This window comes from Ambystoma mexicanum, chromosome 4q (genome assembly GCF_040938575.1).
Source record: "Ambystoma mexicanum isolate Mex_15411 chromosome 4q, UKY_AmexF1_1, whole genome shotgun sequence".
In the NCBI taxonomy this organism is placed as follows: Eukaryota; Metazoa; Chordata; class Amphibia; order Caudata; family Ambystomatidae; genus Ambystoma; species Ambystoma mexicanum.
The window spans coordinates 330870563-330894004 of NC_090928.1; the positions used below are offsets into that span (position 1 = coordinate 330870563).

Sequence of the window (23442 nt, forward strand, 5' to 3'; positions counted from 1 at the left end):
ATTTCGCTCCTGTCAGTGTTTTCCCACCTGCTGCCCTCGTCCAGCTCCAACTTCATCCGCCATGTCGGGGTCACAGTAATACCTTGCTTGCTGGTCACCCCTTTCCACACTTGTTTCTTGGCTCTTAAAATGGCAGTCTCCTCGCTCAAGCCACCGACTCCCTGAATCACACCATAGACGCACACTTTGGTGGTGCCTCACTCCTCAACTCTCTCCTCACGTGCTCATTGTTTGCCCTGCCACATCTCTCCCTAATTAGTACCCTGGGATTGCAGCGCCCCATGCCACTGGTCCCAGGGACAACATGGCTATAATCCACTCAGCAGGAGGCGTTCCCGCCAGTGGGGGCCGTGTTAAAAGCTTGAGTGAAAGTCCTCCCTGGGTTGTCTTCTAGTGGGTGTTTATACCTTAAATATAAAACAAACTGTGATTTGTGCAAAAAAAGCATATCAAATAAAGTGTTAATCTGCGGCATTGGGGCAAGGCCACTGTGCTTACTGTCCGTCTTCAGTTTTTCTTTTGTGCTATTGAACAGAGCAATATTATTTCTTTTGAAGGATATTCCAATCTTTCATGTTTAAAAAATGCAGCACCGTTAATTTGCCCCTTTCCCTATTTAGTACGCATGACTTTACTAAATTTGTTTGCCCCACTTCCAATCTTTGTCAAGTGACATTTACTACTGCAATACCTGTTTGCTGAATTTCGTATTACACAATCAGCAAAAGGTTGCAAAAATTATTTTCTCGTTTTTTGCTCCAGCTAAAGCTTTGATATCAGCACAGAACACTGTTATTTGTTTACAGCTCATTTCAGCTGGGAATGTTGGCATCCCCTACCTTTATAACAATCAGAAATAAGTGGTATGCATTATATTTTTTATAATATACATGCTGCATATGTAAATATCACATATATGTCAAATATATGTGTATATTACAGGGTCTGCGGTAGCGACCCTGTAGTTATGGTTAAGTTGCTTAACCCATAGGACGACCCGTTTTTAGGAGGCTTATATCTTTGGTGCCGAATCCTCACAAAACTTTGCAGCGTATACAGCCAACTCCGAATAATTATGCAAAGTTTTGCGCAATTTCATCAAGGGGAGGGGCAAGGTTATAGGGGGTCCCAAAACTTTTGAAATCTGGGTAGACATTAATGGAAATTAATGTGCTCTCAGCTGCAGCCCAAACCGCTGGACGGATTTGCACCAAACCTGCGTGAGGAGCGGCAACTTGGTTCCGTAAGTGTGCTTTTGTAAATTTGGTGTTAATCCGTCTAGTAGATGTTTTTAAAATGCCCAAAAAGTAGGTAAAATAATTTAGTGATATCTCTGTCCGGTCCGCGGACTCACTTCCTGATTCGGTTTCCGAGGACGCCTGTGAACCAATTGGAGAGCCGTTAATGTTACTGATTGGTCAATTGAGAAATGTGAGGTGTGTCAAAACTGTGGAAATTGTCGCCATCTTGGATTCACGAACTGCGCCCGCAGTACACGAATATTGCGGTAAAAACCTATTCAAGCACAACAATGTCTAGGGAGGATGAGGATGGCGTGGGATATGTCATGAAAAAGCCAAAAGTCGTTTATTTTTGTTCGATGTCTGGGGATATTGCTGTGATGTTCGCAAACTTGACAAATGTTCGAAGACATCCATGCATTTGTCTGCATTACAGGGTCCATTAAGTTTTCTGATGGCTTATAACTTTTGGCAACATTCAACAAAACTGCATACATTTTTGCAATAAAAATATACACCCAACTTTGAATGCTTTTGCAAAGTTTGGTGCCGTTTCGCCAAGATGTGGAAACATTGAATGCGGGATCCCAGAATGTTTGGATGGCTTTGGTGCTGTTTGACAAATCTGTATACAAGTTTGTAGAAAGATTAGAGACCCAACTTTGAATGTTTTTGCAAAGTTTCGGTCAGATTTTGTCGAGAGAGGGAAAAATTAGAGAGGGTTCCCACACTTTTTGATTGGCTTAAAACCTGCCGTTGGACGGATCCGCACAAATGTTTTCAAAAAGATTATCGACCCAACTTTGAATGTGTGTGCCAAATTTGATGGGATTTTGGCTAGAGGGGGCAAAATTGTAAGGGGGTCGCAAAATGTTAGAAATCGAATGGGAAATAAATTCTGCTTGCGGCTACACCCCGAAGTGCTGCATCGATCTGCAGGAAACTGGTGCGAGGAGCATTGGCAATGATCTGAAAGCATGTTTTTGCAAATCTGTCCTGTTTTATTTTTTTAAAGTCTCAAAATGTAGGTAAAAAAATGGTGATATAACTTTGGGGCCTGGAAAGATGGGCCTCCTGTATTAAGGATAAATGTCTTCTCTGATTTGCTTTTTGAGGCCTGCGGCATAACCAAAGCCCATGCCGCATCAATTGTACTAAGCCATGAACACTGGCCTTTAGTCAGATTATGGGGTTATACTGGACACTGGACCAGGATGCAGGCTAGGTGCAGTGGATAACGGGGTGTTTTGGTGGGGTAGGGGTCATGGTCGAGCGTCATGCCCTAGGCAATTCAAACATGACTTGCCTCCCCAGCATGGGCTGCTGAAAATGACACACATCAGTATGTGCTGCAAAGAATCAGCGGGTCCTTATCATCCCGACGTGGCTAGCTACTGTAGGGACTGTAGCTACTAGCTACTGTAGGGACTGTTGCCATTAGCATCCTGGGATAACATTTGAGGTGCTAATGGCCCTTTTTTGAACGGAGGAAACTGGCTGCACACAGCATGCAATGTTTTTTTACCCCACAAAAACAAAACAATACAAGAAAGACAGTCGCCGTACAAATGGTGGGTGGGAGCTCTAGTTGTAGCACCTTTATCATGTCCATTGACGGTCGTGGCAGATATAGAGGGGGATTGGAGGCAGGAAAGGTAGGTGAGTGGAATTGAGACGTCAAGCAAGAGGATGTGGGAGGCTAACAGGCTACTCAAAACATGGGCTTGTACCATTAGGTAAATCCAGCAATCTAAGTAACCTGTTAAGCAGCACTAAAAGCCCTGGACGCCAGTATCTATTTTTATGTGTGTAAATTTCAAACTGATGTGTTTCCGTTACTGAATGAGATAGACACAAGCAGAGTTAGCGGAGCGTGACTATAGAAGTGCAGCACCTCTGCCCCCATGGGCTGTAGTCAGAGACTGTCCATTGCTTCTCTCCGTATATCTTGATTAGGCAATTAAAGGTAGACGGAGAATGGTAGAATGTAATCCTATCTCCCACTCTGATTGTATCTCCCCTTTCCTTGCGCTCCTCTGTCTTATGCTGATGACACGCCAACTGCGTTCATACCTGAGGGTAACCCATTTCCAACCCCCAACGTGCCTTCTGCTTCCAGCATCTCCGGGCCTGAATATCCAAGAATGATGTGTGCCTCAAAGCGGCTAAGAGAGAAATCACCTTGTCCTTTCCTCGGCCCACCTCTTTTGGGCTCAGCCAGGAATCTTGGCCATGATCTTAGACTGTTCTCTCTCTTTTGTCCCTCAAATCCTCGACCCCCCCAAAGAAGTCTCTTCAACTTCTTCTCCTCAAACAGAGTCTGCCTTTCCTAAATTTCCCTCATAGGGTGGAGGCGACCAGAGCCTTGGTCCTCTCGAGGCTGGGGTACAGTGCTAGCGTTTACCTGGGGTTTTCCAAGAACCCTCTACAATCTCGACAGGTCATATAATGCAAGGAGGTTAGTAAGGTCCTGGCCCCAGAACGCATGCCCATGTCACACCAACTCTGAAATCCCTTCACTTACTTCCAGTTGAGGGCCGGATCTCCTTCAAGACCCATTTCATCATTAACCAAGGCCTACTCAGGGTGGAGTAATTTAGACCCTCAATAGATAGTGCCCGAGTACCGCCCGACCAGATATAATCAGATCTCTTGGGTTCTTCCGCTCTAGGAAAACTAACATGAGAGCAGGTTCTTAATCTCCATTGGAGCCCAGGACTAGAGCTCAGGCCCCTCATAAAAAGAAGAAAGCCACCCCTACTCCAGGAAGAGATTAAGAACTCTCCTTTTCAAGGCTCATTTTGAACCTTGGGATCTTAGCCCCTGTACTGGTCGCCTGGACCCTCCTCTTTGGGCCTAACCTTGCCCAAGGGTCTCCTCCCTCCATGCTTCTCACAGCCACAGCTGTCACTGCACTCTGTGGCTTGGCTGTTGGTTTACGAGTCGGTCTTGTGTCTATTGGGGCCTTGTTATTCGCTTGCACGCACCTGTTGTCTTGTCTCAGGAGCAGTTCTTAGTTCTTGTAGATCCCTGCGCCATTTGGCATTGCACTGCACATGTTTATTGTAGTGCTGTTGGCACCTGCATGTACCTTGCACTGTTCTCCGCAGGAGCATTTCTCTGGTAGCCTTACTCCCTGTGCCTGTTGGCAGGCTCGGACTGGCCTATAGGGCAATGCCCGAACCAAAATTGCAAAATGTTGCTGTGGCCAGACTTATGGGCAATGTGGGCCAGTTGGATGAGTTACTTCACTATGCGGCTGGTAGTTTTGACCAGTGTCGTTGAATGCATATCTTTAAAATGCACAATTTGCATCACATTTTATCAAAAAACTCCCCCTTTTACGATTCAAACAGCCTGTCAGGAGCTTAGGGAACCGAGAATGAAGACAGTTTAGAGAAAGAGATGGAGAGTACAGGGCTAAAGAGATTGAAGAACGAGTACGTTGAAGGCTTTAGAGAGAAGGAGAAAGAAAATAAGGAAGTTCTGGAATGGAGAGGGAGGGTGAGAAAGAAGTACAGCCGCACATCGGAGAGTGGCAGAAAGAGAAGGAGTGGGTTCAGGGGTGAAGAGGAGAAAGCCAGGAGCAGGGTCTGTGGGGGAGAATGAGGGTGCACTGGGTTGGAGAGGACAAGGAAGGTATGCATGAATACAGAGGAAGAAAGGGGGGTCGGAAGAATGTAGAGGTCACGTGAGAGAAAGGAGCCCAACAGAGGAGTTGAAGGAAGATAAGGAGAGTGGGAGCTCAGCAGTGCAATGAAAGGAGGATAAGGAAAGAGGGAGCTCAGCAGTGCAATGAAAGGAGGATAAGGAAAGAGGGAGCTCAGCAGTGCAATGAAAGGAAGATAAGGAGAGAGGGAGCTCAGCAGTGCAATGCAAGGAGGATAAGGAAAGAGGGAGCTCAGCAGTGGAATGAAAGGAGGATAAGGAGAGAGGGAGCTCAGCAGTGCAATGAAAGGAAGATGAGGAGAGTGGGAGCTCAGCAGTGCAATGAAAGGAGGATAAGGAGAGAGAGAGCTCAGCAGTGCAATGAAAGGAAGATAAGGAGAGAGGGAGCTCAGCAGTGGAATGAAAGGAGGATAAGGAGAGAGGGAGCTCAGCAGTGCAATGAAAGGAAGATGAGGAGAGAGGGAGCTCAGCAGTGCAATGAAAGGAAGATAAGGAGAGAGGGAGCTCAGCAGTGGAATGAAAGGAGGATAAGGAGAGAGGGAGCTCAGCAGTGCAATGAAAGGAAGATAAGGAGAAAGGGAGCTCAGCAGTGCAATGAAAGGAAGATAAGGAGAAAGGGAGCTCAGCAGCAGAATTGAAAGAAGATGAGGAGAGAGGGAGCTCAGCAGAGGAATGAAAGGAGGCTGAGGACAGAGGGAGCTCAGCAATGAAATGAAAGGAAGATGAGGAGAGTGGGAGCTCAGCAATGAAACGAAAGGAAGATGAGGAGAGTGGGAGCTCATAGGTGCAATGAAAGGATGATAAGGAGAGAGGGAGCTCAGCAATGAAATGAAAGGAAGATGAGGAGAGTGGGAGCTCAGCAGAGGAATGAACGGAAGATAAGGAAAGAGGGAGCTCAGCAGTGCAATGAAAGGAAGATAAGGAGAGAGGGAGCTCAGCAGTGGAATGAAAGGAGGCTGCGGACAGAGGGAGCTCAGCAATGAAATGAAAGGAAGATGAGGAGAGAGGGAGCTCAGCAGTGGAATGAAAGGAAGATGAGGAGAGTGGGAGCTCATAAGTGCAATGAAAGGAAGTTAAGGAGAGAGGCAGCTCAGCAGTGCAATGAAAGGACAATAAGGAGAGAGGGAGCTCAGCAGTGGAATGAAAGGAAGATACAGAGAGAGGGAGCTCAGCAGTGCAATGAAAGGAGGATAAGGAGAGAGGGAGCTCAGCAGTGGAATGCAAGGAGGATAAAACGAGAGGGAGTTCAGCACTGGAAGGAAAGGAAGAAAAGGAGAAAGGGAGCTCAACAGTGGAATTAAAGGAAGACGAGGAAAGAGGGAGCTCAGTAGTGGAATGAAAGGAAGAAAAGGAGAGAGGGAGCTCAACGGTGGAATTAAAGGAAGACGAGGAAAGAGGGAGCTCAGTAGTGGAATGAAAGGAAGAAAAGGAGAGAGGGAGCTCAGCAGTGGGCTGAAAGGAGGATAAGGAGAGAGGGAGCTCAGCAGTGGAGTGAAAGGAAAATAAGGAAAGAGAGAGCTCAGCAGTGGAATGAAAGGAAGATAAGGAGAGAGGGAGCTCAGCAGTGGACTGAAAGGAGGATAAGGAGAGAGGGAGCTCAGCAGTGGAATGAAAGGAAGATAAGGAAAGAGGGAGCTCAGCAGTGCAATGAAAGGAAGACGAGGAAAGTGGGAGCTCAGCAGTGGAATGAAACGAAGATAAGGAAAGAGGGAGCTCAGCAGTGGACTGAAAGGAAGATAGGGAGAGAGGGAGCTCAGCAGTGCAATGAAAGGAAGATAAGGAGAGAGGGAGCTCAGCAGTGCAATGCAAGGAGGATAAGGAGAGAGGGAGCTCAGCAGTGCAATGAAAGGAAGATAAGGAGAGAGGGAGCTCAGCAGTGCAATGCAAGGAGGATAAGGAGAGAGGGAGCTCAGCAGTGCAATGAAAGGAAGATGAGGAGAGTGGGGGCTCAGCAGTGCAATGAAAGGAGGATAAGGAGAGAGAGAGCTCAGCAGTGCAATGAAAGGAAGATAAGGAGAGAGGGAGCTCAGCAGTGGAATGAAAGGAGGATAAGGAGAGAGGGAGCTCAGCAGTGCAATGAAAGGAAGATGAGGAGAGAGGGAGCTCAGCAGTGCAATGAAATGAAGATAAGGAGAAAGGGAGCTCAGCAGCAGAATTGAAAGAAGATGAGGAGAGAGGGAGCTCAGCAGAGGAATGAAAGGAGGCTGAGGACAGAGGGAGCTCAGCAATGAAATGAAAGGAAGATGAGGAGAGTGGGAGCTCAGCAATGAAATGAAAGGAAGATGAGGAGAGTGGGAGCTCAGCAGAGGAATGAAAGGAAGATAAGGAAAGAGGGAGCTCAGCAGTGCAATGAAAGGAAGATAAGGAGAGAGGGAGCGCCACAGTGGAATGAAAGGAAGGAAAGGAAAGAGGCAGCTCAGCAGTGCAATGAAAGGAAGATAACGAAAGAGGGAGCTCAGCAGTGCAATGAAAGGAAAATAAGGAGAGAGGGAGCACAGCAGTGGAATTAAAGGAAGATACAGAGAGCGGGAGCTCAGCTGTGGAATGAAAGGAGAAAGGGAGCTCAGCATTGGAATGAAAGGAAGATAAGAAGAGAGGGAGCTCAGCAGTGCAATGAAAGGAGGATAAAACGAGAGGGAGTTCACCACTGGAATGAAAGGAAGAAAAGGAGAAAGGGAGCTCAACAGTGGAATTAAAGGAAGACGAGGGAATAGGGAGCTCAGCAGTAGAATGAAAGGAAGAAAAGGAGAGAGGGAGCTCAGCAGTGGACTGAAAGGAGGATAATGAGAGAGGGAGCTCAGCAGTGGAATGAAAGGAAGATAAGGAGAGAGGGAGCTCAGCAGTGGACTGAAAGGAGGATAAGGAGAGAGGGAGCTCAGCAGTGGAATGAAAGGAAGATAAGGAAAGAGGGAGCTCAGCAGTGCAATGAAAGGAAGACGAGGAAAGTGGGAGCTCAGCAGTGGAATGAAACGAAGATAAGGAAAGAGGGAGCTCAGCAGTGCAATGAAAGGAAGATAAGGAGAGAGGGAGCTCAGCAGTGCAATGCAAGGAAGATAAGGAGAGAGGGAGCTCAGCAGTGCAATGAAAGGAAGATAAGGAGAGAGGGAGCTCAGCAGTGCAATGAAAGGAAGATAAGGAGAGAGGGAGCTCAGCAGTGCAATGCAAGGAGGATAAGGAGAGAGGGAGCTCAGCAGTGCAATGAAAGGAAGATAAGGAGGGAGCTCAGCAGTGCAATGCAAGGAGGATAAGGAGAGAGGGAGCTCAGCAGTGCAATGAAAGGAAGATAAGGAGAGAGGGAGCTCAGCAGTGCAATGCAAGGAGGATAAGGAGAGAGGGAGCTCAGCAGTGCAATGAAAGGAAGACGAGGAACGTGGGAGCTCAGCAGTGGAATGAATGGAAGCTAAGGAGAGAGGGAGTTCAGAAGTGGACTGAAAGGAGGCTGAGGACAGAGGGAGCTCAGGAGTTGAGAGAAGGAGAAGGAGGGACTGCAATAAAGAAGGAAGGAGACATGATGGGAGAAGTGCAGTCACAGAGAAAGTTCCCGTAGCACGTTTACACAGAAAGGCAACAATTGTGTCACAGAGCTAGACATTTTCTCGGCACGATTCTGATAGTTGTTTTAGCAAATTATGCGACCAGTTGTTTTAGCAAATTATGCGACCGTCACCCAAGCAACTGCCCGCAGCATCACACCAAAGGGGAATTTTGATGCAAATATTTAAAAATGCTGATATTTCAGTCCCCAAAACTGCATTAATTTTCCTAACTAAAAGTAGAAAGAGGACCCGGGTTGCAGAGACCATGTGCTGATTACATATGCTGTTTTGTTTGATGAGAATTAGGATTGTTGTGTCATTTTGCTCCAGTGGCTATAGATTGTATGGGGGAATGTGAACATTGTGATAGCAATTAGTGCCTGGTCCTACACTTGCCACGTGTATCTGGACATGGGTCCTTCGCCCATACAGTTGGAACAAGTAACCATTGAATTTTAAGCAAGGATCATACCAGCAAGAGGCCATTCGCGAGGAGCGTGGCAGGGGCAACTGTGAGTGAGACGTAAATTAGGCATTGAATACTTTTTTTCTCTTCCCTTCTTCTCTCTCCTACTTCTCTCCTTTTCCTCATGTGCCCCCTACTGCTCAATGCTATGTCCCCCAGTTTGCCCATGTGCCCCCTACCGCTTAATGCTATTTCCCCAAGTTTGCCCATGTGCCCCCTACCGCTCAATGCTATGTCCCCCAGTTTGCCCATATCCCCCCTACAGCTCAATGCTATGTCCCCCAGTTTGCCCATATCCCCCCTACCGCTCAATGCTATGTCCCCCGGTTTGCCCATATCCCCCCTACAGCTCAATGCTATGTCCCCCGGTTTGACCATGTCCCCCCTACCGCTCAATGCTATGGCCCCCAGTTTGCCCATGTGCCCCCTACCGCTCAATGCTATGTCCTGCAGTTTGCCCATGTGCCCCTTACTGCTCAATGCTCTGTCCCCCAGTTTGCCCATGTGCCCACTAGCGCTCTATTCTATGTCCAGGGTCGGACTGGGACAAGAAATAGGCCCGGTCACCCAAAGGAAAAGTGGCCCACTGCTCGACCCACAACCCTTGACCTCTGATGACATCACCGGAAGAGTTGTCATTTGACCCCACCCCAAAGTGACATCCCGGGAAGTGATGAAACACAACCTTTCACCCCTTGACAAAACGGGAAGTGGCATGAAAGAGCATTGTTCCTAAGTACACTAAATTACTGTGAATCCAAGCAGACGTCCAAGGCCAAATGATATGTTATTGTATAGCACTTACGCCTAAGCTCTTTTTTATAGGACAAATATGCATACAATATCAGCCAACCTGTGTTGGTACTCATTTATCGACATAAGAAGGATGAAAGGCTTTTTGAAAAAGAAAAAAAACATTAGAAAAAAATATCTTTTTTTTAACTTTTTTTTTTCTTCCAAACCGGCCCAGGCATGCCCAGAAACCGGCCCCCACTCCCCAGGGACGATTTTGGCCCGGCCACGGGCCGTAAGGCCGAGGGGCCAATCCGACCCTGTCTATGTCCCCCAGTTTGCCCATAAGTTAGAATGGGTAACCTTCCAAGTTAGATGTAGTTTGCCCTGATGTTCATTAGAGGACTTTGATTTGTGGTGACACCCAAACACTTTTACTTGAACCAGAGTGCCTACATTTCTGGCGTATTCACATATTCAATCAAGCCGGGCAAACACTGCACTACCCACGAGTCAAGCAGTTTCATAATGTGGCACAAGATCATTAAATATATCCTGCCTCGTGGCAACTAAAGTATTTTCACTGATATATATGTATTTACTGCTGAAGGTAGACAACCATCTAAAGCGCCACCTTGTCGTCGGCCTCGCTACCAAATTCTGAGCCTCCTTGTGGCTTTGAAACAGGCACTGTTCGACCTAAAAGCCAGAACAGCCAGAGCCTGAGTGGGGTTGGAGTCTGGGTGGATGTAGCTATGCTCATGTCAGGCTTCCTCCTCTTAGAGGATGAAAAAACCTCACTCCTTCATGATTCCTGTCGTAAATGACTGTTCTCTGAGCACACCGCATCGTTGCCTGTGCTACCAGCAACAAAGCAATAAAAACAACAGTTTTCTGGGGTGACTGAGGACCCCAAGAAGAAGTTCCTTCAGAAATATACATTCTGGATGAGCTCTCGGGCACTGGATCATCTTCCCCAGCTCTGCCCAGATTGGCCCTTTTTGCAATAGTGCCAGGAGTGCCAAGGGGAGTCAATGTGGGACACGCCACGACTCTCCTTCTGCCCTCGCCCTTCTGGGCCCTTCTGTGTCCCTCTCCTACCGGCGGCAAAGCCGTCAGTGGCCACGACTGCAGCTGCAGTGACTCTTGACTAGAAAGTCACTGCAGCATTTCCGGATTCTGCAGGCCTGACCGCCTGCCTCACAGTTTATCAATGGTCAGAGCTCTCAAAGGAGGCAATTGATTTCATGGATAGACATAAGATGGGAAATGCTGTGCCATCTCTGCTCATGTGACATGGCCGGTCCGCATCGGAGAACCACTTGCGACTTCAGAGCAGATCTATTGGTTAAATGCACTGCTCACCGAAATCCTCAGATTCAGAAACCGGCAATACCAAAATTCGATTAATTGAAAAGACCATGCCTGCAAAGCTGCATACTGAACTCGTAGGGATCAGATGTTCCTAGGTAACGGAGACAAACTTTCGAGTTCAGGAGGGCTCTGTTACAGTTTTTCTTTGGGTTTCATTTATGCACACTACAAATCCATTAACCTTAGATTGCTGCAGACACAGCAGTGAGTGGGTGTTTGGTAACACTACAGTCCCATAAGAGGTGCGAAACTTCGGTGATTAGAAATAGGAGGGGTGCATAAAGCAGCATGCTTTGTTGAATAATGACTACAGGCAGATACAGGTATCATGCATGCATTTTCTTTCGTAGGTTTTCTTTCAGTCTTGTTATTACAGTTTAAAACCCAGGCTCACATTATCGCACATGCTGTTAATGGTAATATTAGATTGAAAATGGGTAAAACATGTTACAATTATACCCTTTTTGCACAACATGATTACTAAAACAGTGTATGTGTTGTCAGATTTCTTTATTATGTGATTTGTAGACAGTTCAATTCATCTCTATAAAACGGAGTGCCATTTAATGTTGCCTGCCTTGCCTCTACCGCTAACCCCACTACAGCTTTTCAAGCCCCACCCGAATTTCAGAATGATGGCATTCCATGCCCAGCACTGACTGCTGAATATGAAAAGGCAAACCCTGGTGCCCAGAAGGTGTTTGTGGCATGTGTATTCCTTCTTTTCAGCTGTCACCACAACCCTATAGCAATGCCCTTGGGATTCCTCCCCACTGCCTCTGGTTCCCCTGCTCGCTGCTGTTTCCCCCACCCGCCCTGCGTTTTTGTTGCTGCCTCTTTTTCTGCTCCCATTCAAGGTGCTGTTAGTTTCTGGCAGTATGGGTAATTTGCCTCTCAAGCTTCGCTCCTTCGGCCCTGCAAGCAGCGAGCAGTCGTGCATGCAGAAAGGCTTGGAGCGTGAACCCTCGGGGCAGGTTCCGCGGGCCCTCTACCAGCATATTGCTCAGCTCTGCGGCACAGCTGCTACTATGGGAACCTGGGGAACGTCAATGGAAATGACACAGGGGAACAAGGACAGGTGTTAGCACTGCTGAATCGATGCAAATACTAAATTGAGCAAAATGCAAGTTGAGTTTGTAAGCGCATTTATTGCACTTCCATGTTCCCTAATGCCTTCTCTTTTGTGCATGCGGGGGGGGGGGGGAGTAATTATGTGCTTGGCCATTTGCCATGCTTGTCATTTCATTAAACAGACTCTAGTTCTGCGTCAGGGTTTCTATTTTTGGTGCTATATCTTTTTTTATTGTCTTTTATTGCTCCTACTAGCTTCATGCATGGAGGAAGAGCAGTGCAGGACCAAGCTTTGGGTGGTTTCATGTGTCAGGCTGGCGGGGGCACATTTCAACATGACTTTTGCCTAACAGCTGTGAGTCACCCGTGGGGTGTTCATATTAGTCCAAATAATGCAGCGGGTGGGTAATAGCTGCAGATTATGGTGGGACAGGCAGCTAGCAGGAACCCATGCCGTACACGTCTGGCTGAAAAGCTATCTTTTGCTCTAGGATAGCATGTTGCTAATTGCAAGGAGCAGGCGGCGGCCTGAGGGCACCAGCAAAGGCAGCATGTAGCGTGCACGCTGGGCACGTTTTATGTCCCGAATTGAAGGAATATGTTTCTGTGTCACAAGACTAGAAGAAAGAACCAAACCTCTGTCATCATCTCTCCAGCTCAGTCACACTCCATTCAAAACATATTCTACCTGCAGGACCATTTCCGGGCTGAATGGATTAATGTACAATATATACATGTTTTTATTATGTAACATGTTTTTAAAAACTCAATAGCACCAAATAACAGTCTACAATCAACTCTCGGTGGAATATTCATCACAAACATGAGTGATGGGCTTTGTAAAAGTGACTCATAAAAGCTCTAAACAGAGCTATTACACTCATGACTAACAGTACTTCTAACAACGAATGCACTTTTCTTATTACAGAGACGTTGGTCTGGACCTGTCGCCTAAATGTCTTTCTTCTGGCCGTGTGCACTATTCACACTCTACTTCATGGTTTTCTTCTGGCCAAAAGACATCGGCAACCGCATAACAGCCTATGCTACCTCTCCGATGTCACGTGTTCCGTCTTGGACCTGCATACATTTGCTTTAATGCACTGTTTACTGTACAAACAAAACAGTGTCAACATACGTTTGTTTTGGCCTCTTATTAGGGCGGTTCTAGATTCATGACCCCTCGATTTGACTAGGCCTTCATCAGGACAAACAGCAGTTGACTCCTCATAATGAAATTGCAATAAATATGGCACGGGTAGACCTTTCTCTTATCAAATATCTACCCTTGGGACTCGTAATAGCTCCCCCTGCAGCCAATGCTGTTTTGTATGTTTTATTCATGGCACTCAGATTCCCAGGTCAGTGGCTGAATCTTATCCAGACAGTGGCTTCCCGGTCGCGGAAAGATCTGGGGCTTCTTCTTGAAACTGAACTTCACACATCCGTTAACTTGTTGATGCTGTTTCTGATTTAGAATGTTCTGGGCTTTTCTTTTTTTGCAAAACCTCAATGCATCTGTTTTTTGACTTGCATCAAAATTGTAAGTAAATTACTCATTCCGGTCGTGGCAACGCACTTGTTCTCCAGCACCGTCTACTGATGTGCTCACAAGACTGCCAACACTGGGTTGCTGCTCTCAGGTCCCACAATTCCCAGTCGCCCACGGGAAGTGGTTGAAAGGCCCTGATGCCATTGCCTTGTTCTACTCAAGGCTGGAGCAGGGATTCGTGCCGCTTTAGGCAGAGTGTGATCTTGGTGTCCTTTCTTCCTTGCAATGAAGGTAGCTGTGCTGTTTGTAGGCGCATTCTGGCGCCCTCTGGTGTCCTTGCATTGAATTGCCCAAAATGTGCTTTATAGTTCATGTCCCCCCTTGGAATCAAGGACCCTGCATACAGAAACTATGGACTGGAATCCAGGACTCTTAAGGACATACACTGGGGAGCAGCAAGGCAACTAGGGTGGTACAACAGTGGGTGAAAGGAGACTCAGAGCAATGCACTAGAAACTAGGAGCAGAACAGGTTCACTGGAATCAAGGATCTGGAGGAATGGAGTATGAAGGCAGGAGTACAAGCCCGAGGGCATGAGCAAGGGTTCTGGAAACTGGAAGCTAACACAAGCAGCAGTGGCAGAAATGGATTTCAGCGAGAAAACCAGGGTTCACAGCAAGAATTTCTCGAAACATGCCCAAAGCAACAACAAAGAGCTTAGGGAGAAACTGGATTAAATACACTTCCACATGGAAGCACTCTGGGCTGAAACCGCCTGGTTGGTTGTACCTGGGCTTCCACGCCTGGTGATATTCTGTCTCCTGACTCTCTAAGCCTCAAAAGTGAAGAAAAATAATGGCCCTTGGGAATCCGGGATTTAAAGTTCTCTGGTACTAACAGAAACTCTTCCAAATTTTAAGGATCTCTAGCAAGTGCATTGTGGGAAATGTGGTCTGTACAATCCAATAGTGAATGCAAAACCCTTTCAGGAGTGGCTGCAAAGGCCCACGCAGGCAAGAGGACAGTTCTAGAAATAGGCTGCACAAGCTCCACCTAATAGCCCACACTAAAAAGGGGACATCCCCACGCTCTGGGGAATAAACCATATTCACTGCTACACCCAGGGACACCAGTTATCAGGTGTCACTAATTAAAATCTGATTGCCCCCATTTCTAGGCCTGTCCATCACAACTAGATGATGCAGCTGCAAATAAAAAAGATTGAAGCTTGGCAGGTCTGAGGCAAAGCGTTGTGCAGAACATAGCGCAGACGAGAGGGGCTTTACCGCAATGCTTGCGCACCACTTAATCTCAGGGCAATGATAATTTCAACCGAAGGATTTTGAAGGTGATTAGATCCCCATTTCAGCTGGCATGGCAAGCTGGCAACAGTTACAGGATCGTCTGGCATAATGCACCTACTCCGCCTCCTCTCCTCTCAGGTTCAGCTTTTCTTCCCTTCATGGATTGTCTCTTTTTGAGGAACAAGAAATACAATTGGTTTCTGTCTTCCTCGGTGTCTTCTTTGTATGCATTTGACTATGTGATATGCTAACTGCACCACAAGGGCGCCTCGCACCGTCAGGCCTAAAGCCCCTGCACTTGGTGCTGAACCCTTCTGCTCACACCCCTCGCCCCTCTTTCCTCTAACAATTGCATACAGTGTTAGTGATTGTGGGATAAGCAGGACTGTATGTCCATCCAACAAATGACATGGTTCATGTTGGCTTGCATGCCTGTACCAGGCGGGCAACATGGACCCCGGGTGCAGGCAGGTGGGCCCCAGTGCATGCTTTTGGAAAGGCCCCACGCTCACCTTCCTGCATCCGCTTCTCGTGCCTGAAAGTCAGCCATTTTGCAACAAGGCGATGCCCAACAACTCAACACATAGAAGTCTACAAATATAATGGATCTAACCCCTCTTTTATTCCAAATAAATCAGGTGATTAATTCAGTCCAGAGGTTGTAGGATTCAACAAAGTAGCTATTGTGAAATAAATCATTGACACGTTCCACAGGTCATTACTGCAATCTGCCCTTCAATCCATAACTTGACTGGGGTGGCGGCCATCTTAAAAAATAATGTTCCGTACATTATATGTGTAGATGCTAATAGAGTTGTTTGGGAGCTCTGCTGAAGGACCGTGTGCTTGATTATATTGTCACGAGCCCCTGCAATGATTCTTTTATTACTCCAGTCAGTGGCGTGGCAGGCTGGGAAATGGCTGCCGGCTCATTTTGATGAGCGGCTCTGCCGCCCGTTCTCATCGCCACAACGCCTCTGCCTAAAAATAGATCCATTTTTAGTGCATTTTAAATGTCTCGTTGCGCGCTCTCATGGCCCAGAGGTGCTGCAATAGTTAATGTGTCAGCTGTAAGTACTGCCATGGATTTATATATAACAGAGCCGACTGCCTCATTCCAGGTAATGGAACAAGCATTGTAATCTTGTAATCGGCGCCCGCTCAGCGCATCTGTACCCGGCACCTCAGCGGGCAGATAAATGAGTTGGGCGGCTGGGAGCTAAATGTACAGCGTAGGAGGCATTCATCATCCCCTCCCCGCCCCCCCCCCCCGCACTAATGCCGAGCCTGTGGGCGCCGCGAAAACGTGAGCCGTCCCTGCTGCCATCATCCGCAGTCTTAGAGATGGCTGACAGGCTGAATGGATGACTTTCATCTTGTCCCATCCTCGACAAATGGACTGAGCTCCTGGAGACCTGAAGAGCTTGCATTGTGAAAGGCAGTGTTTTTACTGTTGAAAACTCACCTTATGGCCTGTAGATTCAATAGACCCTTTCATTCGGCTCTCATGCCGTGGCCCACACCTGGCCTTGCCATGAAGCGTTGGAAGGATGGATGTAGAATTAAGCAATATAACCCGAGGAAGGGGTGCATTACATGTGAGGTAATGCCCCGGGGCAGCAGTAAGAAGCCCTCTCTTCGCTAGGGCTTTATCGTGAGCCTCGGGGCATTACCTCAGTGGTAATGCCCCCCCCGTGCGAGGGTTATATTGCAATTAGTTCCCGGGCATATTGTACCTGGGTACTGATAGTGTGTTTTTCTCAAGTTGAGAAAAGGCGTGTTAACCGTTTCTTAACTCGAGAAAAAATAAAAAAAAATGTCCGCCATAATTTGGGGGGAGGGGAACTACAGGTAGTCCCTTCTTCCTTTCCATGATGGCTATTCGGGAGTCGGAGATGTGCCAGCGAGGAAGAAGGAAACGCAAGGTAAGTGGGAAGGCGGTGGTGGGCCTAAATATATGGAAAAGGGGTGCGTGAGTGGGTGGTGAAGCACGGGTGCAGGGGAGCGCACTTACCTGATTACCGTCTGGGGAAGATGGCGGCCTCCAGCTCTGAGGAAACTCGGAACGGGGTCTATACCGTGTGATAATTACTCCGTTCTGAGACTCCTCATTGGCTGTGACGCCACCACCCTCGCCGAGTACTAATTTGTTTTAAAGCCCTGCTGCTGCAGTCCAGGAACCCGGTCTACATTACAAGAGGCAGAATTGCACAAGAGGCATAATTGCACAATGGTGTAGAAATACGCAGGCCATGCCAATGATGAGTGCGAATCTTCGTGATGTCGCATATAAATGGGGTATCATGATATTTTCAGTTCAACTATAGTCAAAATGCTAATTGGATGTGAAGTCTTATGGTAGGGGACCACCATCCCTCGGCACTCGGCACTGGGACGGCGGGCTACACACTTAGGTGTGTGACGATCGGAGAGGCAAACAACGTAGTTGCATGTATACCAGAAGTGCAGGGCAGGACACAATGGGTATTTGTTTATTCAATGAATAGGGGGCTCAGAAGAGGGTCCCTTCAAACCCCTCTGGAACTTTAGGGTGGCATTTGCAACACACATGCATTTGGCCGGGTGGATTGCCAGTTTGTTGCAATGGGCGCCCAGCACATAGTGGGTGTAGCAACTCTACCAGATGCCTTCAGTATCGTTTACTGTTCAACCATCGCTGTGTGCCCACGTGTTACGTGAAATACGAAAGAGTCTTGGAGTCAGTGCTATTTTAATATCTTTTCGATCCACCTGTTAATTTGCTAATTCCACAGGACTCTTTAACCTGCGGGATCCCTCGCTATGGACTATGCTGGCTAGGGCTGATGGGAGTTTTAGCGAAAACCGTCTGGAGAGAAAATTGTCGAAGACCACTGTGCTAGGATATGTCCTTAGGGTGCATTGCCTCTCTGCCTAATGAATGGACATTCCATGGGGTGGATCAGGTATGACGGGCAGCATGTCTATTCCCACTAAAAGCCAAGTGCGAAGAAGAACTCAAGCCTGACTGAGTAAAGCAATGTGAAGAAAAACCCACATTCTTTGCCTCGCTTAATGCAGCTGTGTGACAATTTGTCGCAAATAAGATAATGTCCAACAATTATTAGAAATGTCTTGAAGTGCACATGCTCATCACTGCTGACGCTAACCAGCCCACATGCACATTGCCAAACTGCGCTGAGCGACAAAAGCAACTCAGTCGCTAGTGGAAACGCTGGCTGACGACCTGCAGGCCACTTTAGTCGTTAAGGAAATTAACGGGTAGTTGTTAAAAGGTTGTACCAGGGGACCTCCACCAAAAGTAACTCCAGGGAATAAAAGTCATCCAAAAAACAGAGCGTGCACCAGGCAAGAAGTTGGTTGGCAATGTCCAATGTACAAAATAGCTTGAGATGGCAAGGGGTGAGACATTGAGTTGGACCAATAGTGTGCCCCGCGGACCTCAGCAAGGACACTCTACAATGTTGCACCCTAGGGACAACGAAACCTCTCCCTGCTGATTGGCTCCTCGTCTCGCACCTCATAACCCCTGCCCCAACGCTCTGGCACCCCAAATCCCTTTCCACGCCTTGCTCCCAAGTGTAGTCTGAAAAACGATAGCACACCGTGGCTAGAGTTTCATTAACCGTATTTAATTTCTATTTCTCTGCCAATTCGCCTCGTGCACCAAGGTGCCTATCTCATTGGCCTCGAAAGTATCTCTTACAGTGTCTTCGTTGTGGCTGCGTTCTCCTGGGAAACTTCAGCCGTATAACATTTCTGCACACTGCTTCTGCTGAATGTTCAAGAAATACATACTGCTTGTCACACAAAGGCCTGCAGATCTTTTCTTATCAGCTGTGTGAGAGATGCTTTCCTAACGCAGGCCTACCGACAAAATGGTTTCTCTATTGTTCACATATTGCTCAAAAGTCCCCCTACCATATACCCCCCTAAAACAGCTTGCACCCCCACCTTGTGCCCGCTCCATACAAGTACCCCATACTATGCCCAAGCACCCACCCCTCATTGAGTTCCACCCTGGGACCACACGCGCTGCGCCTGTGCCTGCTTTTGCGTCACTTTATGCAAGCAGCACCACATTCAATGACGTCCCCAACCCCTAGGTCACCCACCACGTCACTCTTGATGTCACCATGTTACTTGCGCAACTGGTGTGTGCGCCCCCCCTTTGTAGGGTTTAACCTGGACCTTTACAACAAGGTGTAAGTAATCATTGAAAGTTGTTAAATGCAGTTGATCACAGTTATGTTAAGAGTTTTCTCTGTGAAAATTAGAACGTGTGAGGTGGGACTCCACCTACGCAATGTGGTAGATATGCAGTGCACACCCCAAGTATCACATATTTTTTTAGACTGGCATTGGAACTAAGCAGCCTGTCATATCCCAGTACCTCAGATCCCTTTTCGTCTTAAAGAGGTGACGCTTTTCAGGAAATAACCATTGAAAGCAAAGAGGCACAGTTCATCCCAGGAGTGCTAAGCCCATACCAGTGTCCTGACCAACACAGCACGCGCAACAAATAGTACAAACACAAACTCGGCTCTCGTCCCAATTCCTGAAAGGTTTAGCAGCCTTTTTGCACTCATTGCATCCTCTGATGGTTTTCAGTGGTGGTAGCGTGATGTGTGTTGGAAATTGGATTCCAAAGGAGATTCTGTCACTTTTGAGGGAAACTTTGAGAATCGAATGAAAACAACACTTAATGGATGAAGACGGGTTTGTAAATGGAACCATCAAAAGCCGCCAGTGCAGCATGAGAGGGCTTGTGTCAGTGCACACTCGTAGGCAGAACCTCTCTATATTCAACTCTTCTCTGCAGCTGATAGGAAGTGCAGCATGTTCTCCAAGGTCGGTAATCTGTTTGCATGCATGATGCATCTGGCATGAACATGATTCTTGGGCGAGGGTGAGCTGGGCTGAGGTTCTCTAGATCTTGTCCCTTCTCAGTACCTGTATGCTTCCCAAGATGGCCTCCTTGTGCTCTACATCTGTTGCCACCTCTACCACTCCCATAGGAAGCGAATCTTGGAGGTTTTCACAAGGCATGTTGGACTTGGTGCAGTTGCAGCCGGTTCACGTTTATCTGCTTGGCCAACCAAGTGTTTCCAGGACGTGCCCGCCGGAACAGGTATGTATTAAAAAAAAAAAAAAGCTGAGGGGTGAGAAGATTCCTGGCACTGGGGTTGCTGCTGACTAAACAAGAGATCATATTTTCATGGAGGGAGTGAGAAATACCCATAATTGGCACTTGGTTAAAAGAACAAATTAGTTGAGAAGAATGAGATTTGGGAATGGCACACAAAGAGTTCTGTGAAGAGGAAACAGCACACTCAGTACGGTAACCTTTTTTTTAGATGTCCTCGGAGCACTCAGACTTAATGCCACCATTGTGGGCATATGTGATTAAATTACACTAGTAAAACATGGAACAATGCCAACGAGTGTTGTAAGGAAATGACCAGTGGCACTCTTAGATCAGAACTAAGACAATTCAAAGTATCTTAGATCACTCCAGAGAGCCTACAACAAAAGCAGAAAAAGTCACTGAAGACCTCTGAGCTACATAGTGCAGTAAGCTGTGTTTACAGCTGTGTTTAAGGCCAAGGTCTGCAACCTGTGACTCTCCACATGTTTTGCACTACGAATTCCATGGTGCCTCACCATTGATTATGCTGTCTAGAAATGATGGGAGTTTTAGTCCAAACCACCCTGAAAGTCTAAGCTTGAAGAACACTGGCTTAAGGCTATAAAGTGTTATCAGTGAAAAATATTGGTATGAACTGTCAGTACAGAGGTAATTTCCTGAACTGGCTGTGCTTCAAGCCAAGCCATTTGCATAATGAATAGTAACCTGCATTTTGTGGAAGAATCATTGTATTCACAGCTCGAAGATTTGATAATGGACAACACTTTAAAGTAATGAACAGGAGCATCATGCAGACTGCAGACAAATATTTGTAAGTGCATAGGCCTGGCGAAGGCCGCACATTATGTGATGACTGCCGAAACTATTGTCGACCTTTCTTGGACCACAATGAATTGTTGACATTTGGAAATCCTGAAGCAACATCTACATGTGTGACAGCAATGCAAAATTCAAGTGTTGCTCTAATTGAGGGCAAGAGTGCACACTTGTGGGAAGGGCACACGTATGTTGCTGTACGTTTTTAATTCAATATCATTGTATTGACTATTTTAATAGAACATAAAAACGTACAAAAAAACAGGAATTTGAAAACTGGAACCAAAGATAGAAGATCATACAACCATCACCAAATGAGTTATTCTATATTTGTAACCGCAGTCTTATAGAAATGAATGCACAACAAACAAGCAGACCAGCATCAAGTTAACAATAATTACATAATAAACAACCTAAAACGTGGCCAATGAATATAAGTAATTAACCTGGTGACATGGGGAAATATGGAGTGCAAGTATATGTCCTAATAGGAGAGCAGAATGATAGCTGTTTCTTAGTTTTTTTCAATCTTTCTTAGGTTTTATAAACCTGAACATTAATACAACTGCAGTGCCTCCCCTTATAAAGCAGATCCATTCGCACCAACAATGAACATGTAATAATGTAATATCTTATGTTGCTTTATTAATGCTATTGATTGGAAAAATATAATTGTGTTTTGATTTTTAGATGAAATTGTTGAAATAGAATGCTTTTATTTGACACCGATTTCGTGAAATCACACGTGTTCCCTAATTCAATGTTGCCTAAATATTCGGCCCCCGCGCGCACAGTTTTGTATTTTTTTGTATTTACTTTTCTGATGCGCCACGTGCCGACTGAACTGCGCCAATTTAGCTGGAATGCTAGCAAAGTACTAATGTGATTGAAATAGAATCTCCCAATTCATCCTTATCCATTAATTGACTAAGAGGGCCAGGGTAATAAAAAAATAACTTCAAGTTGTTCTATCAATAGAATCTTGTATTGGGACTTGTGTTTGTTTATATAGGCCGCTGCACTACTGCACTATATTAAAACCATGAGGGATAAGCCATGTGCCATGATACATGCAAGCAACATGCAATAGGAATAGAGACTGACTTGGAGAAGGGAGGGGGTAGGATTTTGGGGTGTCGGTGCACAAGCTTTGAAAGAAGATGGTTTGGCTACAGCCTTTGAGCTCACAACAGCTGCGAATCATGTGATATGCCGTTGAAGTGTCCTCCACGCTCAGTGATACGGCATGGTGCAGTGGTCAGTGGAAGAGAAATTGTGGGATGATTATGGTAGTATTCAGTTCTATCTCCCGGATTAAATGACAAGCCATCTCCCAACTACCCTCATCCCGTGTTTGGTGCAGTTGGGTACCCAGACTCAGGGTGCTTCAAGGACCGTCCCTAACTGACCCTGGCGTTCCTCTAAAATGGAGCACCCGGGAAAGGGCCTTTGGCCTTTAGTGGATCTAAGAGTGGACCACCTGTTCTCATATCATAAGCAGCTCCCCAAATCATGCTTGCCATATTGAGGTGCCGCCTGGCCAAACACTGACTGTCCCCAAGGCTCTGCTGGTTCGGTCGGAAAGTCTCGGGAATTAGGCATATTTTCATTGGCTAGTCTCCTTTCTACTGTGTTTTTCCAGAAGGCGAGGCGCACATTTTGTGATCTCAAGGAAGCGCGACATAGGAGGCACAGCATCACCTCATTCTGGATTCAAAAGATGGCATTCTTCATGTAGAGTCAAAGTAGGCTTCTCCTGCACTCTGTGGCTCAGCCGTTAAAGGCTGCCTGCTTGGCATAGGTCACAATCACAATTGTAAGAGGTTCTTTGTTTCATTTTGTAATGTATACAATTATTCTCACAAGTGTGTACCCCTTCCATTGCTAAACGTGTCCTCTCCACTGATTGGGCAGAGAGAATTTTGCAGAGATGACAATGTCCAACATGGGTTACCAGGACAACGAGGTACAATGGCCGCCGTCCTCATGTTGATATGATCATTTGGGCCCTGATCTATATGTACATTTTCAAAATATGGTCCATAGTCGCCCCTCTGCGAGAACGAACACGGCCCATTGACCTGTACATTATGCAGCTGCCGATTTTGATGAATACAAAGTAATTTAATGCATGCATTAGAGTTGTTCTATTAAGAGAGTGTACAAAAAGAAATTGAGTCTAAAATTACATCTGCTATTTTATCATTTTCTCTCTCCACATGCAGTGAATTAAATATTGATTTCAAACCAAATGCTTCTGTAATTCAAGTCATATTTGTAGTTCTTATTGTTCTGCTATAGCCCCCTTTCCTGGCAGCGAATGTAGATCATGTGATGCCGCCACGTGATGTCATCATCACAGCGTTGCACTTCTCAAGCTTCTTGTTGGGGGCCTAACGGTTGCCTTTTGTTGCAGATATCGACGAGTGTGCGAACACCACCAAGTGCGGCAGTCAAGGGTCCTGCGAGAACACGGAAGGCTCCTACCGCTGCCTCTGTTACCAGGGCTACCAGGACTCTCTCGACGGGCGGGGCTGTGTCGGTGAGTCTTCTCCTTCATTATCTTTATTTGCTTTACCGGATCCAGATGCA

General features: G+C 46.6%; 1 protein-coding gene across 4 annotated transcripts in view; it reads left to right on the top strand.

Annotated features, from left to right (window-relative positions):
* Nucleotides 1–23442, top strand: part of LTBP1 (latent transforming growth factor beta binding protein 1) — a 1019134-nt gene that overhangs the window by 894214 nt on the left and 101478 nt on the right. For all 4 annotated transcript variants that reach the window (XM_069607908.1, XM_069607910.1, XM_069607907.1 and 1 more), the window contains one exon: nt 23267–23392. In XM_069607908.1, coding sequence (XP_069464009.1) covers nt 23267–23392 — 126 coding nt within the window. The remainder of the gene's footprint in view (nt 1–23266; nt 23393–23442) is intronic.